Below are 15,843 nucleotides of genomic sequence, written 5' to 3'. Positions count from 1 at the left end.
CAACGATACACGTCAGAGCAAACCTACGAAGAACTATTTGAACGCCTCTCTTGGTCTCCCTCTCGCTCACATTCCTGCATCGATCAATCACTGCCCGACACCAAAGACATACGATCAAAACTTTCGGCCGCCTCTTGATCATCTTTTGGCGTTGATCGACCCTTACCGACCCTTACCAGGCTCTCAACCCATCATCCAACGATTGTCAAGAGCTTGACGTTTCTCGATATGGCTGCCAATGTCCCGTCTGGGAGCGGCCCTGGATTGGGGGCTCCTGGTGGACAGGTTGCTCCTAGTGGACAGGCTGCTCCCAGTGGCCAGGCTGCTCCCAGTGGCCAGGCTGCTCCCAGTGGACAGGCTGTTCCTCATCGGCGACCCGCTAGTCAAGAACAGACTGATGGCTCAAATCCTGACGAGCCACAGAACTACGTCGAGTCCATTCCGCACGTTAGCGACGATCAGTGGAACGTTGGAAGCATCCGCTCGAGAGAATCCCCGCCATCAGGAGCGTCTTCTCCCCCCTATGCTCCCATTCGTCCTCCCCAACGCATCGACCATGATGTTTTCCGACATTATGCTTCCAACGGCAAGCGGCTGTATAAGTGGATGTCAGAGACGAATACCGACCAGTTGACCCAGACGATGAGGACGTCGATTCCTCCCAAATTAGAGGTTGGCGAGAAGTCCCAGAGCAAGTTCAACGAGTACAAGGATATCGAGGACAACGGCTGGTCCAAAAATCCCCGCGAATGCCCGTATCATCTTCCTGACGTCAATCTGAAGACCTTCACGCCCGTTCACACCATTCTGAAAGATCTTGGTATCTCCCCGGAAGTGCCTTCAGCAGACATGGAAGACGCCCCTAATATGCCGGTCATTTTCCAGCAAGACAACATAATGTTCAATGGCAAGGAACATGACAGAGTAAGTCACCCAATCCAGTGATCTGTCCGTATAGGCAGCTGAATCTATTTGTCAGCCATCAGAGGGGAACTTGACATGCACGTGCAACCCAAAGGACGGCCTCGTCGTCATATGCGAGGCCCTATCGCCTGTCAATTCTCTCCAAGAGAGTATCTTCTCGGAAGATCCCTACATCGATGAGTTCGAATTCGGATTACGACTCCGCCAAAATTTGCCCGCGCTCAACCGCATCTCCGACGTGCTCTTTCTCGAATGGCAGCAACAATGCAGGGACAAGGGAGTCGACCCCCGGAACCTCCGCATCAGCATCGTGAACGAAGTCGACACAAAAGTGACGATCCAGATCATCGAACACATCTTGTCCGCGAGAGGGTATGGAAAGGTCATGACGCCGCAGGTAGGCTTGTACGAGCCTCCGCCTTGGGAGAAACGCCTCACTCTGACGGCCAATTCCGACGCCTTCTACGCCGTGCTCGGTACTCCCGACGCCGCGATGTTCGCCTATTTGCTCCTGCAGCATAAAGAGCAACTGGGCCTCAAGCGCATCAATGCGATCCACATCTCACTGGACTCGGAGCAGACCCCGAAATGCCTGGCTCCATTCGACGGCCCTACCCTGACGTTCGAATTCGAGGATTTGAACGAGAAGGGAAAATCTATCGCGTCTGGGTCTGTCAGTGGAAGCCGTGCCGGTGGCCGCGCTGGCAGTGTTGTTGGTGACGATCCACAAGCTGGGAGTTCCAAGCAGGGTGATAATAGTCCTGAGAAGGGCAGGCTGTCACGGATCAAGGACAAGACCGTAGACGCGGCCAAATCTGCCTTTGGTAAGGGGAAGAAGAAAGGCGAATGATGGGCTGTGAGGGAGGATGCACATCACCACCTGGACGGACTGATCTTTTCCTTCTCACGATACTCCGCGGGCTTGGACGGAGGAGACCTTTTCATTTCATGCTCGGATGCTGACTATCTTAGCCTGCTCATGGAAACCTGTTGTTCATGGAGAAAATGTTGCTGATATTCCTGGTTTAACCTGGTTTCACTCGAGTTTGCGATTGAATCGACATGCATGTCTTTATGATTGGTTTGAAATGCGAGATACGAGACATGGTATTTTAGAAAGTTTATGGCTATTAGATAGCTTTGATTGAATATCTCTAATCTACATTTCCAGCTTTCTAGACAATCTTGCTGGTAGTCCGATATGTGGCTTCTGAAAAGACTCGCAGCACACGCACCACTTCTCGAACATGTGCAAGCCCAGGCACGGCCCCTCCCACTCAGAGCAGTTACGTCCACCTACCCCCCATCTTTCTCCACCCCTCCCCTCCCCCTCCTCTCCCCTCTCCTCGAAAACCAATACTTCCCCGCAACCGCCACCTCACTCCTCCCCATCTCGACCGCCACATCCCCCCAACACAACCCCTCCACCTCCCTCAACCACCTCAACCTCTCCACCTCCCCCACCCCCCACTTCCGCCTCTCCTTCCTCCCCCCACAAGCCCCATAAACCTCCATCCGCCGCACCTTCCCCTTCATCGCCGACTCCGTCCGCTGCGGCAGCTCCCGCAGCCGGATCTCCGTCCAGGTGAGGCCGCGCTCCAGGGCGGTTTGGAGGGTCGCGGTTTCGGCGGCGGTCCAGGGGGGCGGTTTTGAGCGGGTTTTTAGGCCTAGGCGGTGTCGTTGGAGGGCGATGGCTTCGAGGGTGCGGTGCGGGAGGTGGTGTTCGCGGATGGTGCGGTTGGTTGTGCCGGTTGTGCTTAGGGTTTGGAGGGTTTGGAGTTCGGTGGGGGTCCATTTTTGGCCTTCGTGGAGGTGGGGGTAGTGCGTGAAGGGGCGGGTTTGGGGGCCGGGAAGGTTGTATATGTTGGGGGATGTTCTGAGGACTCCGCCATGGTATATAAGCGTGAGTCTTGTTTTCCAGATCGCCATTAAAGATGGATCCGGTCATTCGCTTGTATGTCGTTTCCCGATTTCACATTTGGAGTTGTCGCGCAGGGTTCTTTGTCATCGGGCGATTCTTGACATGTTCATCATATACAGCTTCATAAAGTAGCAGAAGACTGTATAAAGATCCCAAGCGCCGATAGACAGTTCGGTCTGAAGATACGTCGATAGTAGATACTTTAGTTGGAGTAGAAAACAAAGTGAAGTCGGCTTGCTATATACAGAGTTTGCGCTAATACATGACTGCCTCAGGCCATAAAAACATTGTATAGCGCGCATGGCTGTATGATGTGTGATACTGGTGGTTTGTGTCCATATCAACGAGAGGATGATGGATAGCCACACTGCTGCAAGGCAAACGATAATGGTGTGGGTGAACATGTGACAGCTGGAAGGACATAGTAAAGTCAACGCGAGATGAAGAGCAACGTCGACGGGGCACGAACAGTATCCGTACTTGCATCAAGGAAACATTGCAAACAGGTATGGGCAGTTCCATTGATCATGAGATATGCCGCCTCGACTCAGCCGATATCAAACGAACCACAAAAGTATATCTACCAACTCAACACCCCATCACCACCATCACCACCTCTCTCACGCTCCATCAACAACCCCAACCCCAACCCCAACAACCCCAACCCCAACAACCCCGACGCGCGCCCCTCCCTTCCTTCAACCAAGCATGTCCTCACGACTTTAGTCCGCCTCCCATAAATCTCTAGGGCAAAAACAAGCACGGGTCTGAAAGCCTGAGATCTTACCCCCCTCCCAAAGACAAACCGCCCGCTCCCCTTGCAGGGTTCAGTGCAGCATTGTCCAGAAGGAAAGGTGTTTCTTATTCTTGCGCCGTGTTAAAAGTGACCTCACACGCAGTGCGATGAAAGTGCGGTGGGCGTTTAATCTGTTCTGAGCGCGTGTGTTTGTGTTTGGAAGGAAGTTGGAGAGGTGCAAGGGGACTGGAAGTTTTGGGGTTGGTGCCAAGACTTGCCATGTGGGGATGAGTCAGCGAGATCTTGAAATGTTTGGTTGGTGAAGGGGGTTGTTTATGTTGACGGGATGGGAAGTGGTGGGTGAGAGTCTTGGAGAACACTTGCTGTACATTTGGCGAATCAATCAGGTTGGTGGTCGCGGGTAGTCAAACGATTGCGCCGCGTATGTGTGTGTATGCGGACGCCGCAAAGCAATGAATGTACAAGTTACAAGCCTTCTTCCGCTTTCCCCTTTAGCCACCGATCAATGCCTTGCGCCATTGACTCCATTGACTTGCGGTGCTTGAGGCGTAGATTGAGGAGCCGGCTGTTGTTGTGGCGCCTTTGCTTTGCCGTTGGGTAGTGTCTCCTGCGGAGGAGGCGGTGGCGGCGGACCATAGGTTCTCGGCTGCACGTCGAGGACTTCTTCCTCCGTATCGTCGTCGTACTCGCCCTCTTCATCTTCGTCGTACTCCTCATCCTCGTATTCACTTTCCGTCTCACCCTCTAGTCCCTCGTCAAACTCGCCCGTATCGACGGCCGCGCTCTGGGCGCCAGCCGCAGCTGCATGCGCGCTGCCATACCCTTGCGTCTGCATCGCTCGACAGAGTTTCTTCAACTTCTCGTTCTCCCTCGTCAAACGATCGATGGTCTGCTGACTTTGACTTCGCTCCTCGGCCATCTGGAATATATTCTTGTTGGTGGCTTCTTGCTTTCTTGTCAGGTTCAAATTCTCCTTCTCCAGCCGCTTCGTCTTCTTGGACATCTCTTCCATCTCCTTTCGAAAAGTCAAGAACAGGTCATTGCTATTGTTGAGCGTGTCTTCTACCTGCTGGAAGGTCAGTCAGTTACCAAGCAAGAAAACCATACGTTCAGCGGTACGACAAGTCCCAAAAGCCGCTGCTGGTAATGTAGTTGGAAACATACCTGCTTGAACTTTTCTACGTAGACGTTGAGCTGCCCTCGAAGTTCGTTCTCCGTCTGGCTGAAAGTGCTCACTTGTCTTGTCAACTGGTGGCTCTTGGTAAGCTCGTTCTCCTGCGCTCTCTTCAGCTGCTCGTGTCTAGCAAGCTGAAATTGTATTTCAAGTTCCTTAGTCCTGAGCACACTCTGAAAGTGTAGTTCCCGCAGCTCGTACTGATGTAGAAAAGAAGTAAACTTCTCTCTAAACAGCTTGTCCTGCTCCAGCTCTTGACTTTGCCGCTCGGGTGCTCTTCGTTCTGATACCACTTCATTCATGTCTAGTACCATGCTCTCGAGCTTTCGATGGAGCTCATCGTTGCGATTGGCAGAATTCTCCTTGAGTTCGCGAAAGTCGTCCTTCAACTTTTTGTTCTCTCTCGTAAGTTCTCTGCTCAATTTCTCCAGCTTCTCCTTCATAGCCTTCTCTTTCGTCCGCTCCTTGCCTATCTCCTCTTTCTCTTTCTGCAGCTGGTCACCTCGCTTCTTGGCCTTGACATGATCACGTTCCGTCTTTTTCATCTCACTCAGCAGGTCGGTATATCTCTTCTGAAGAATATCCAGTTTGCTGTGTTGCGGTTCGAGATTTGCAAGTACTTGAGACAAGTCGCGGTTGGCCTTTTTAACCTCTGCTTCAATCTCTGCATTCTGCTGAGCATCTTCGGTGCTCGTGGCTTCCAGCTGAGAGATCTTGGAGAGCAAAGCTTTATGCGCATCGTTGGGATCAGTCGAGTTGCTGCTCCCTTTCTTCCCCTTTGCTTTTCCTTTGGCCGGCGCAGGGGCATTGGTGGGAGGCGGTGGAGGCGCGGGGATGGAACCATCGGAGGCGGAAGCATCGCGCGAGTAGTCGGCAGAGGCAGGTGATCCACGAGCATTGCTGGCCGGGAGCGGCTGCTGGTGGTGAGCAGCGACCTGAGCCATGTGAGATGCACGCGATCGGCGATACTATCTAAAAGCCCTGCTGGCCCACGCGTAATAGCGTTGTCTCCTGCCGGTCTCCGTGGTGCAAGAGTCTGCCGGCGATTGGTCGCAAGGCTAGAATGACCGACTTGAAGAGAGCGTCGCCGTCGGTCTGGTGGTGAAGTCCGACGGCAGGGTTTGCACTCGCTCCGCCCTTGGCATCTGCGGTGCGCGGCCCCAATGTTGACAGCTCGAACGGTGAGGTGGAGGTCGTTCCAGCGGCGGCGAAGGTCTCGTGAGGTGTGACTCGATGGGGGAGGGTGGCACGACGGGGAATGGTCTCGCGGCCGGTTAAGGGTGCGGTGGCTCCTCGGGGCGGAATTGGTGGCGAGAGGATATGGTGTTGACCGTGGGCGGTATCAATAGCGCATTGGATATGCCGTAGGCGTCAGAGCTGCGCGGGGAGGGGTGTTGGCGGCGATATCGATGTGCAGATGTCGGTTACGCTCTGGATGCAGGATGAAGTGAGTGTCGAATCGAAGGCTAGTCCCAAACGAGCAGCAGCTGAGATGAGATAATCGACGTCAGTCTTGGCTTGCCATCTGCCAGGGTAAACATCTGCACCTGCAACATCACTTCTTCTCTCTTTAATCAAATCGGCCATCAATGTTGAGCTCACTGCGCACTGCCGCGCGGTCACCTCGCATTTTCGCCCCATATCACCGCCTGTTGACCCGCAACACGAGAAGAAACTACGCCTCCGCTACCGATCTCAACTCTCTACCCAAGCCGGGAGACCATCTCCATGGCTTCACCCTCAATCGAGCAGAACATGTTCCTGAGTTAGAGCTGTCTGCGTTACACTTCACGCACGACAAGACGGGCGCAGACTATCTGCATTTGGCAAGAGACGATATCAACAATGCTTTTCTCATCGGTTTCAAGACGAACCCTCCGGACGCCACTGGTGTTCCCCATATTCTTGAACACACGACTTTATGCGGGTCAGAAAAGTAGGTCCATATGGATAAGAGGTGTATATAAGGCGCAGGCTGATAGATGAGGTAGGTATCCTGTTCGAGATCCCTTCTTCAAGATGATTCCGCGCTCTCTCCAAAGTTTCATGAACGCCATGACTTCCACCGATCATACTATGTACCCCTTCGCCACCACGAACGCTCAAGACTTTCGTAATCTGATGAGTGTCTACCTCGATTCTACCCTCCACCCACTCCTCAAACATTCCGATTTCGTGCAAGAAGGATGGCGAATCGGGCCAGAGAATCCAGAAGAGACCGTGCAGAAAGAGGATGGAAGCGATCTCGTGTTCAAGGGCGTCGTATACAACGAGATGAAGGGCCAGATGAGCGATGCCACATATCTGTACTTCATACGCTTCTTTGAGCATGTCGTACCTTCTCTCAACAACTACGGCGGTGACCCGGCCAAGATGACGGACCTTACATACGAGCAACTGAGGAACTTCCACAGAGACCACTACCATCCAAGCAACAGCAAGATTCTTACATACGGAGACCAACCCGTGCAGCACCACTTGCAATTACTTGGAGAGCAGCTGTCAGCTTTCAACAACACCAACGTTGACCAAGAATTGAAAGCGCCAATCACTCTTGAAGGTCCACGAGAGATCGTTTTGAAGGGACCGATCGATCCATTGACGCCCATCGAATCCCAATACAAGACATCCGTCACATGGATTATTGGCGACCCTCGCGATGTTGTCGAATTCACCGCTTTGAACCTGGCACTGAACGTTCTGATGGATGGGTACGGTTCACCAATGTATCGCGCACTCATTGAATCTGGGCTTGGCACGGACTTTTCTCCAAACACTGGAATCCTGGACACCGAACCCACCGCGATCTTCTCGATTGGCCTAAACGGAGTTACGAAGGAGAATGTGCCTAAAGTGAAGAAAGTCATCGCGGCCACGATCATGGAGACTATAGCTAAAGGTCTTGATAAGCAGAAGATCGAGGGGAACTTACACCAGACTGAACTCTCCCTCAAGCACAAGTCTGCGAAGTTCGGACTTGGGACCGTGCAGCGCCTGGTAGGCAAGTGGTTCAATGGTCTGGACCCATATAAGGCTTTGGCTGTGAAAGCTACACTGGACCAGTTCAAGGCAAACTATGCTCAAGAAGGATATCTGGAGGGCCTACTCAAAAAGTATCTTCTCGTGGATAACACGATGACTTTCACCATGGAGCCCAGCGCCGACTTTGCTGCTGAGCTTGCTGCCGAGGAAGCCAGCAGGCTGAAGACGAAGATCAACGAAGCAGTGAAAGCGTATCCCAGCGAGCAAGATGCTTACAAGGGATTGAGAGACCGGGAATTGGAGCTTGTCAAAGAACAAGATGCAGGTCGCACGCAATCACTTGACAGTCTTCCTACGCTGCGCGTATCTGACATCTCGCGGGTGCAGAAGCAGACTCAAGTGCGGGACAGCACTGTTGACAATGTCAAAGTCCAGTGGCATGAGGCCGCTACCAATGGCCTGACATACTTCCGCGCTCTGTCCCTCTTCAAGGACCTGCCCGGCGAACTTCGCATGCTCGTACCGCTATTCTGCGACAGCTTGATGCGTATCGGCACGAAAGATAAGCCGATGGAGGTGATCGAGGACCTGATCAAGCTGAAGACTGGAGGCATTGCATTTGGCACACACACTACAGCGAGCCCATTCGACATTCAGCAAGCCGAGGAAGGGCTAGCAATAAGTGGACACGCTTTCGACAATAACATCCCAGCCATGTTTGAACTTATCCAGACAGTGCTGCTGGGTACCGACTTCGATTCACCTCAAGCACACCGCATGATTCGCGAACTACTTCAGACGGCTGCCAGCGGCGCTGTCGACGCAGTCGCTTCGAGCGGCCACAGCTACGCAATGCGGTACTCAGAAGCAGGCGTAAGCCCCGTAGGTCGCTTGAGCGAGCAGTACGCAGGTCTGTCGCAGGTCAAGATGACCGCTACTCTGGCTGCAGCTGAGGAGAACGAAGCGGCAATGAATGAACTCATCCAGAAGCTCAAAACCATCCAAGCAATCGCAGTCTCCAATATGCGCGGCGGTTCAATGCGAGTTGCCCTGACCTGCGGCTCTGAATCTGTCAGCGCCAACGAGGCAGCCTTGCAAAGCTTCCTCGCAGCGACATCGCGAGCCAACCTCTCGGCACCTACATCATCACCACCCAGCCAGTCTCCACCGTTCGACTTCACCTCCCGCCACACCCTGTTCAACCTCCCCTACCAAGTCTCCTACTCCGGCCTCTCCCTCCCCACAGGCCCCTACACCTCCTCCAAATCCGCCCCCTTCGCCATCCTCGCCAAACTCCTCACCCACAAACACCTCCACCACGAGATCCGCGAAAAGGGCGGCGCCTACGGCGGCGGAGCCTACAGCAAAGGCATCCCCGGCATCTTCGGCATGTACTCCTACCGCGACCCAAACCCCACCAACACCCTCAAAATCTACAGCGAGACGGGTCGGTGGGCCGCCGAGCGAGACTGGAGTGATCGAGAACTCGAAGAGGCGAAGTTGGGTGTTTTCCAGGGTCTCGATGCGCCCGTTAGCGTGAATCAGGAGGGGATGGTGAGGTTTCTGAGTGGCGTTGATGGGGAGATGGAGCAGCGACGGAGGGAGTGGTTGTTAGATGTTGATGCGAAGCAGGTAAGGGAGGCGGCGGAGGAGGTTGTGAAGGGTGTTCAGGGGAAGGCGCATATCACTGTGCTAGGGGATAAGGAGAAGACGGCGTTTTGGAAGGAGGGCAGTTGGAAGGTGGAGGATCTGGGGATGGGGAAGGTTCAGGAGGTGGAGGTTTGAGAGAGATTGTTTGTCTGTGTTGTATACCACTCTGCTCTGAGAAAATTGTATAGATATGTATTGTAGAAAAGTGTATATAGCACTTCTGTGAAAAAGTGCTCAATGTGGCCGGCCCCCTTTCTTTTGTTTCTTTCTCTGTCTTCAATCCGCAATCCACCATTGCTCAAAATAGACAAAAAGTGAGGGAGAGTAAAAGTAGCCGCCAATCCAACAATTGAGACTGATCTTCAACTGCGTCGATCTAACGTCGCCCAAGATGTGATGCCCAAACAAAAAAGTGTTTGCCGATCGCGAGGGTCGAACCCGCATCACCCGCGTAACAAGCTGGTATCATACCTTAGACCAGATCGGCCGATAGTGCAAGGGAAATAAAGGGTTATAGAGGTTAGTAGCGACGTTGGAGGAGAGATGATGGGATCTTGATATTTGCGGTTCACGGAGCGTACTTGAGAGCATGTGACGAGGCAAGGCCAAAAAGGGCCATGTCCAACCCACGAACAAAACTAAATTCAATCGACTTGCCGACCCCGAGAATTGAACTCGGATCCCTCATTTCAAGAGCCTGTGACAGCGTCTTGTGGATTGCACAAACCCGTTTCAGAGCCTGGGTGTGTGTGGGCGGCACTCGCCGATTGGGAGCACACACGGGGTGAAGTGTGCGTTGAGAGTCTTACCATTGGACCAGATCAGCCGAGAGGGGTGGATTTGAGATTGGTTATAGAGGTTAGATGGCTGACGTTGGCATGTGAAGGGTCTTAGAAGTTTGTGTCGCAAGCGAAGAAGTGAGGAGTTCAAGTATGGCGGAAAGAAGCCGGGCCCGGAAGAGACGATTGAGCAGCTGGCAAAAAGATCAAAAAGAGTATTTTGCTCACCGCGAGAGTCGAACTCACATCCCCCAAGAGCGCACTCATCGAAAGTGAACTGTCAACCTTCCATGAGGCTTCCTGGATATCTGACCATTAGACCAGATGAGCCAAAGGTGTCGAGTCAAGCATCACATATATGGGATTTATCTTAGCGGCTTCGTTGAACACCGAGAAGTCGGCCAGCATTCAGCAGGGGTCCTTGAATTGAGTAAATGTACGGATAAGTTTCAAATTTGCCTCATTGCCAATTTTCTAAGTGGTCTTGTTTGCTCGAGTAAACGCTGTCAGGTGTGGCAAATAAGGGGCTGCAGCGGAAGCACACCACAAAAGGTAACAGGAACGTCAAAAAGATTGACCGACCCCAAGCATCAAATCTGGATCCCTCGTCTGGTCAGCCTTTGTGTAGGGGACGTGCTAGCTTCGTTTTACTTCTTGGAAGAACATCATCTTGAATACTCGTCCACAGCTGAGAATTAATCCTCAGACTTGGCCCTCAGAGGATCTTGCCATTGGGCCAGATCAGCCGAGAGAGTTAGAGCGTGAGTTGATGATGCAGGTTGATGGTCGAGACAGGGAGTGGCATGTGATGAGGTTGAGAGAAATGAAACGGCAAGGTGGTTATATTGGGCATGTGAAAGCCACGGCAGAGAGCATGGATTTGGAATAGGGACTTCTTGTCTTCCGCCAAAATGAAGTGGAAATGGAGAAGAAAGAAAGTCGAATGATCTGGCGTGAAGCTGCAGAGCATGGAAAAGGGGCATCGGCCGAAGCACAGCAAGGGTCTCATAAACAACACTAAAAAGCTGATCGATGAGAGGACCGAACTTGCCAAGGGCCAAAAATTGAACAAAAAGATTGATCGAACCCCGGGACTCGAACCCGAATCCCTCTTCAAGGGCTAGCGGGGAGCCACACGCCACTCTCACATCCCACCAGCAGGACTGATAGCCGATGATACCGGATATGAGAGCTGACGCCCGGACCAATGGAGCAGTTCCGGATCAACTTCAGCTAGATTTGGAGTTCGAAGCCGGACCCTTGACATTGGTCTGCCATCCAAGGATCTTACCACCATTGGACCAGATTGATCGAGAGTAGGAGATTGAAAGCTGTTTATGAAGATGGAATTTTAAGCCAGTTCGTGAATGGGTGACGTCGGCGGGAAGGGGTGGTCGGGGCTGTGGGTGGTTGTGCCTGCCATTCACGACTTCCGTGTTCGATCGCTTTCCTGGTCTTCAGCTTTCACGTCCACAGTCAGCACACAAATTCGCTGAAAGTCGACCAAAAATTTAAAAATTCCGCAAGTCTCGCACACAGGCCTCTAGCAGATCAAATTTGAGCGGCAACACGGCCATTATTGTTGAGGCCGGAACAGCTGAGCATCCGGCATTTCGAGCCTGCGGATTAATCTTCATCGGTGCTCGATCAAAACATGAAAAAGCAAGACCAACTGTAACATTCGAACTTGCATCCCTCCAAGCCTCGCCAAAGGGGCCCAGTACCGAATATGAGATCTCTGCTGGGCCCTTCTGGCGCGCTTGAAAGATTCTACCAATTGAACCAGATTGGTCGAGAGCAACAGTTTCCAAACGACACATAAGGCTTGAACCTATACACATCCAAAAACCACAGCAGTCGAAAGAAAAAGAAACAACATGACCAACCCCTGGAGTCGAACCAGGATCCTTCCGAGACGTGGTGTCGAGTATGCCCATGACAATCTCGTGTTCCGCCTGGATGGGAGAAGCTGGAGCTCTTTGCGAGGCTCGGAGGATTCTACCGCTTGAACCAGATTGGCCGGCAGTATCAAAATCTTTGTGGGCTATTATCGTTGCTGTTCAAACGGCTTAAGGTTTCGTGCACCGGGACAGGGAAGCTGGTTGTTTGCTGTGCTCTTGTCTTGCAGGTTCTGGAATCTTTGGAATGCGGGTACCCGTCTCTCGCAGTCGGCTACGAGATATCATTGGACCGTCGTCATGTCATCAAGGCAGATTTGAATTGGAGGCTCTTAGGACCGGTGGTTCCAGATGTTGTTCAAAGACTGGAGCAGTAATGGAGCAAGAGATTGAACCCCAGCATGAGGAGTTGGTCAACGAGGCTGTGAAAGCCGGGGGAAACAACCGAACGTTCCAGACACCAGTCTACGGTCTTGCCGCAATGATGCCGACGCGAAAGCGTAATCGGCTTCAGCGGCCCACTTGGAACGCAGCCACAACCAACATTCCCCTCCAATGCTCGCTTGCAATCTGCATACGTTGAACGAGAAGTGTGGTGGGACGTGTGGGCGGCTTTACCTAATCTAATCAGATCATCAGAGATTTCACCCTTAGCGACAAAGCCAGACGCCTCTCGCCTACAACGGACATTTGTCTAATCCTTCGAAGGTAGTATTACCGCGGACATAGGCGATGGTCTCGTGCAACTCGCAAATGGAAGACTGCAAACCATGCGATCTCGGATGCGATCTCGGCGGAACGTCCCCCATGTTGAGAAGACATGGTCAAGACTTGCTTGTCAAGGCTTGGTGGCCTATTATCTTATCTTGATCTCGATCAGCGCTGTTCTGTTTTGTTGCTCACTTGGCCACAGCACTCTGGTGATATTGCTCTTGCAGTCGAGATGACTTTCATTAACCATTTGCGACACAAATTCGAGACTACCCCTCCGGAGACCGCAGACGTCGATTGCACTTCAGGCCAGACTTCTCCTCCAGCGGAGAAAAGCCATGTCGACTCCAAGGCACCTGGTGATCCTGAGGTCGCAGAGCGTTCAGATACCGGAGTATCTGACAGTGATAAGCTTCCAAGTGAAGATGTTCAAGATGGAGTACGGCAGGTTGAGGCCTTGACATTGGTCTGGACCAAGACGTCGCTGGGAGCAGCGTACATTCTGTGAGTCTTGCAGTTGGAAGCATCTAGAGCCATTGAAAGACACTGATCGCAACCAGTATGTTTCTCCTCTATTTCGTCAATGGGTTTCAGTCTTCCATCACTGGCAATCTTTCGGCCTACATCACGAGCGACTTCGAATCGCATTCGCTTCTGCCTGTCATCTCGATCGTAACATCTGTGATGGGTGCGGCAACATATATGCCATTGGCCAAAATCCTCAATCTGTGGGATCGATCTATCGGCTTCACGATCATGGCATGCTTTGCTACTCTCGGACTGATTCTGAGCGCAACATGCACCGGCATTGAGACATACTGTGCAGCACAGGTCAGTCAAGATTCAGGACAAGCCTGGTCGTTGAGCTGACAATAAGCAAAGGTCTTCTACACGATCGGGTTCACCGGCATGACTTTCTCGATCGATGTCATTACGGCAGACACTTCATCTTTACGCGATCGAGGTCTAGCCTACGCATTCACTTCTTCGCCTTACATCATTGTGGCTTTTGCTGGACCAGCCGCATCCGAGAAGTTCTACCAGACCAATTGGCGATGGGGTTATGGCTGTTTTGCCATCGTTCTCCCTGTTGTCGCCATACCATACATTGCGCTTCTGAGATATAATCGCCACTTGGCGAAGAAGCGAGGCCTGCTCATCGAGAAAGAGAGCAGCGGAAGATCTTTTGGCCAGAGTGTTTGGTATTACATCGTGCAGTTTGACCGTGAGTACTTGGAAAGTCTCATGTTTGTTCGTACTAATAGGACTCAGTCGTTGGCACGTTCCTCCTGGCAGCAGGTCTCGTTCTTTTCTTGCTTCCGTTCAATATTGCAGAATCTGCCGAAAGTGGCTGGAAGCAAGGCTATATCATTGCCATGCTGGTCCTCGGAATTGTCTGTCTCGTTGCTTTCGCTCTGGCAGAGCGATTTATCGCCCCGGTGCCGTTCCTCCCATGGAACATTCTGATCTCACGGACTGTCCTGGGAGCCTGCCTGGTTGACGCAATGTACCAGATCTCCTACTACTGCTGGAATGACTACTACACTTCCTACCTCCAGGTCGTATTTGGAACCAGTATACAAGTAGCGGGATACATCAGCAGCATCTTCGATGTGGTATCCGGAATCTGGCTGTTTGTTGTCGGCTTTGCGATAATGAAGACAGGCCGTTATCGCTGGCTGCTCTACATTGCAGTTCCAGTGTACATCCTGTTTGAAGGGCTGATGATCTACTTCCGACAACCAGGATGGAACCTTGGCTACCAAATCATGTGCCAGGTCTTCATTGCCTTTGCTGGCGGTACCATGATCATTGTCCAGCAGGTCGCGGTCCAAGCTGTTGCTGATCACAACAATGTCGCTACAGCCCTTGCTGTTCTCAATGTCTTTGGGAACATTGGTAGTGCCGTCGGAAGCAGTGTCAGTGGAGGCATTTGGACTCATACTCTGCCTGGAGCTCTGCAGAGGCTGCTGCCCGATTCCACCAAATCTGATTGGGAGACAATATACGACTCTTTGGACGTCCAGCTGAGCTATGCCAGAGGCACGCCAATCCGACATGCGATAAGCATGGCATATGCTGTTGCACAGAGCAGAATGTTGATTGCTGGAACCTGCATCATGGGTTTGTCGTTGGTATGGATGTTCGTGATGCGGGATATCAAGTTGAGCAAGACACAGACCAAGGGTGTCCTGTTCTAAAAGCAGGATCAAAGGAGCCTCAGGGGTACGGGACTGGGGCGGTCTGAGACTGATCCTGTACAGATGGTGCGAGAATGAAGCTGGAAGTAGCTTTGGACAGACAGGACAATTGTATTTCAGCGGATCCGACTGCTTCGAGTCGAAAAGATGGCTTCAGGAAGACAGTTCTTGGCGTGAGTGTACCGAAGGATGATGCGCTCAGTTTATGACGCGACTCTTAAGAAGGTCGCGATGGAGACCAATTTTGAGTAATGCTGCGCCGAGCCCTAACTCACTGCATGGTTCTAGCCCCTTGTCATCAGGGGCGTCAGATGTAGTCGGCTGTACGTTCCAATTTAGGCATGACGTGAAACCATCAACCAAGGACATGAACCGCTGTCGATCTTACGGGTTGCTTCGAAGACTGCTTGACTGTGAACTTGAAGGTCCCTAAGTTCTCTGTCTACATATGATCAGCGATGGAGAGCACTACGCGCCGAAGTACCGTCAGACGGAGGAAGCACTTGAATATGCCACCAAGGCCATCTTGAAGTCGAAGCCTGGTGACAAGTGTTCTGGGCTCAGTCTCAATTCTCAACTATGAGTTGTCAATGATGTGACACCACCTGAAGTTGCATTGTATTTGGTTACTTTCCGACATCGCTACTAGCTCGTGTTCCTGTCGCGCTACGTGTCTTAGCCCTCCGTCATGGTGCCCGCCAAGCGTTCGCGCTGGTTCGGAATCGGTTTCGTACATTTCGCCAAGTCGATGCAACAAGGATACCAGACTGAGGACACCGAGCACGGTTTAATTGCCTAATCCCAACATCCCACGAGGCGTGGTCAAAGTCTTACAAATTACTAGAT

The 15,843-nt window shown here is 52.2% G+C and overlaps 4 protein-coding genes and 1 non-coding gene across 5 annotated transcripts; 3 read left to right on the top strand and 2 right to left on the bottom strand.

Annotated features, from left to right (window-relative positions):
• Window positions 1–228: 228 nt before the first annotated feature.
• Window positions 229–1,774, top strand: M409DRAFT_23141 (uncharacterized protein; the record flags this gene model as incomplete). Its single annotated transcript, XM_033806650.1, has 2 exons — window positions 229–924; window positions 980–1,774. 2 exons carry the CDS (start codon window positions 229–231, stop codon window positions 1,772–1,774), a joined length of 1,491 nt encoding a protein of 496 aa, XP_033667392.1.
• Window positions 1,775–2,220: 446 nt separating this feature from the next.
• Window positions 2,221–2,853, bottom strand: M409DRAFT_23140 (uncharacterized protein; the record flags this gene model as incomplete). The annotated part of the gene is made up of 1 exon (XM_033806649.1): window positions 2,221–2,853. One exon carries the CDS (start codon window positions 2,851–2,853, stop codon window positions 2,221–2,223), a length of 633 nt encoding a protein of 210 aa, XP_033667391.1.
• A 3,512-nt stretch (window positions 2,854–6,365) lies between these two features.
• On the top strand, window positions 6,366–9,543 carry M409DRAFT_36708 (uncharacterized protein; the record flags this gene model as incomplete). The annotated part of the gene is made up of 2 exons (XM_033810603.1): window positions 6,366–6,712; window positions 6,768–9,543. The coding sequence occupies 2 exons, from the start codon at window positions 6,366–6,368 to the stop codon at window positions 9,541–9,543; spliced, it is 3,123 nt and encodes a 1,040-aa protein (XP_033667390.1).
• Window positions 9,544–9,825: 282 nt separating this feature from the next.
• M409DRAFT_t32 lies at window positions 9,826–9,895 on the bottom strand. The gene has a single exon. It is a non-coding gene; the product is annotated as a tRNA-Asn (tRNA).
• A 3,133-nt stretch (window positions 9,896–13,028) lies between these two features.
• On the top strand, window positions 13,029–14,997 carry M409DRAFT_36684 (uncharacterized protein; the record flags this gene model as incomplete). Its single annotated transcript, XM_033810596.1, has 4 exons — window positions 13,029–13,300; window positions 13,357–13,627; window positions 13,679–14,021; window positions 14,069–14,997. The coding sequence occupies 4 exons, from the start codon at window positions 13,029–13,031 to the stop codon at window positions 14,995–14,997; spliced, it is 1,815 nt and encodes a 604-aa protein (XP_033667389.1).
• Between the last annotated feature and the right edge of the window lie 846 nt (window positions 14,998–15,843).

Source organism: Zasmidium cellare (genome assembly GCF_010093935.1).
Source record: "Zasmidium cellare ATCC 36951 unplaced genomic scaffold M409scaffold_18, whole genome shotgun sequence".
NCBI classification, from domain to species: domain Eukaryota; kingdom Fungi; phylum Ascomycota; class Dothideomycetes; order Mycosphaerellales; family Mycosphaerellaceae; genus Zasmidium; species Zasmidium cellare.
The sequence above is the reverse complement of the archived record's forward strand: the minus strand, read 5'-3'. Positions and strand labels throughout refer to the sequence as shown.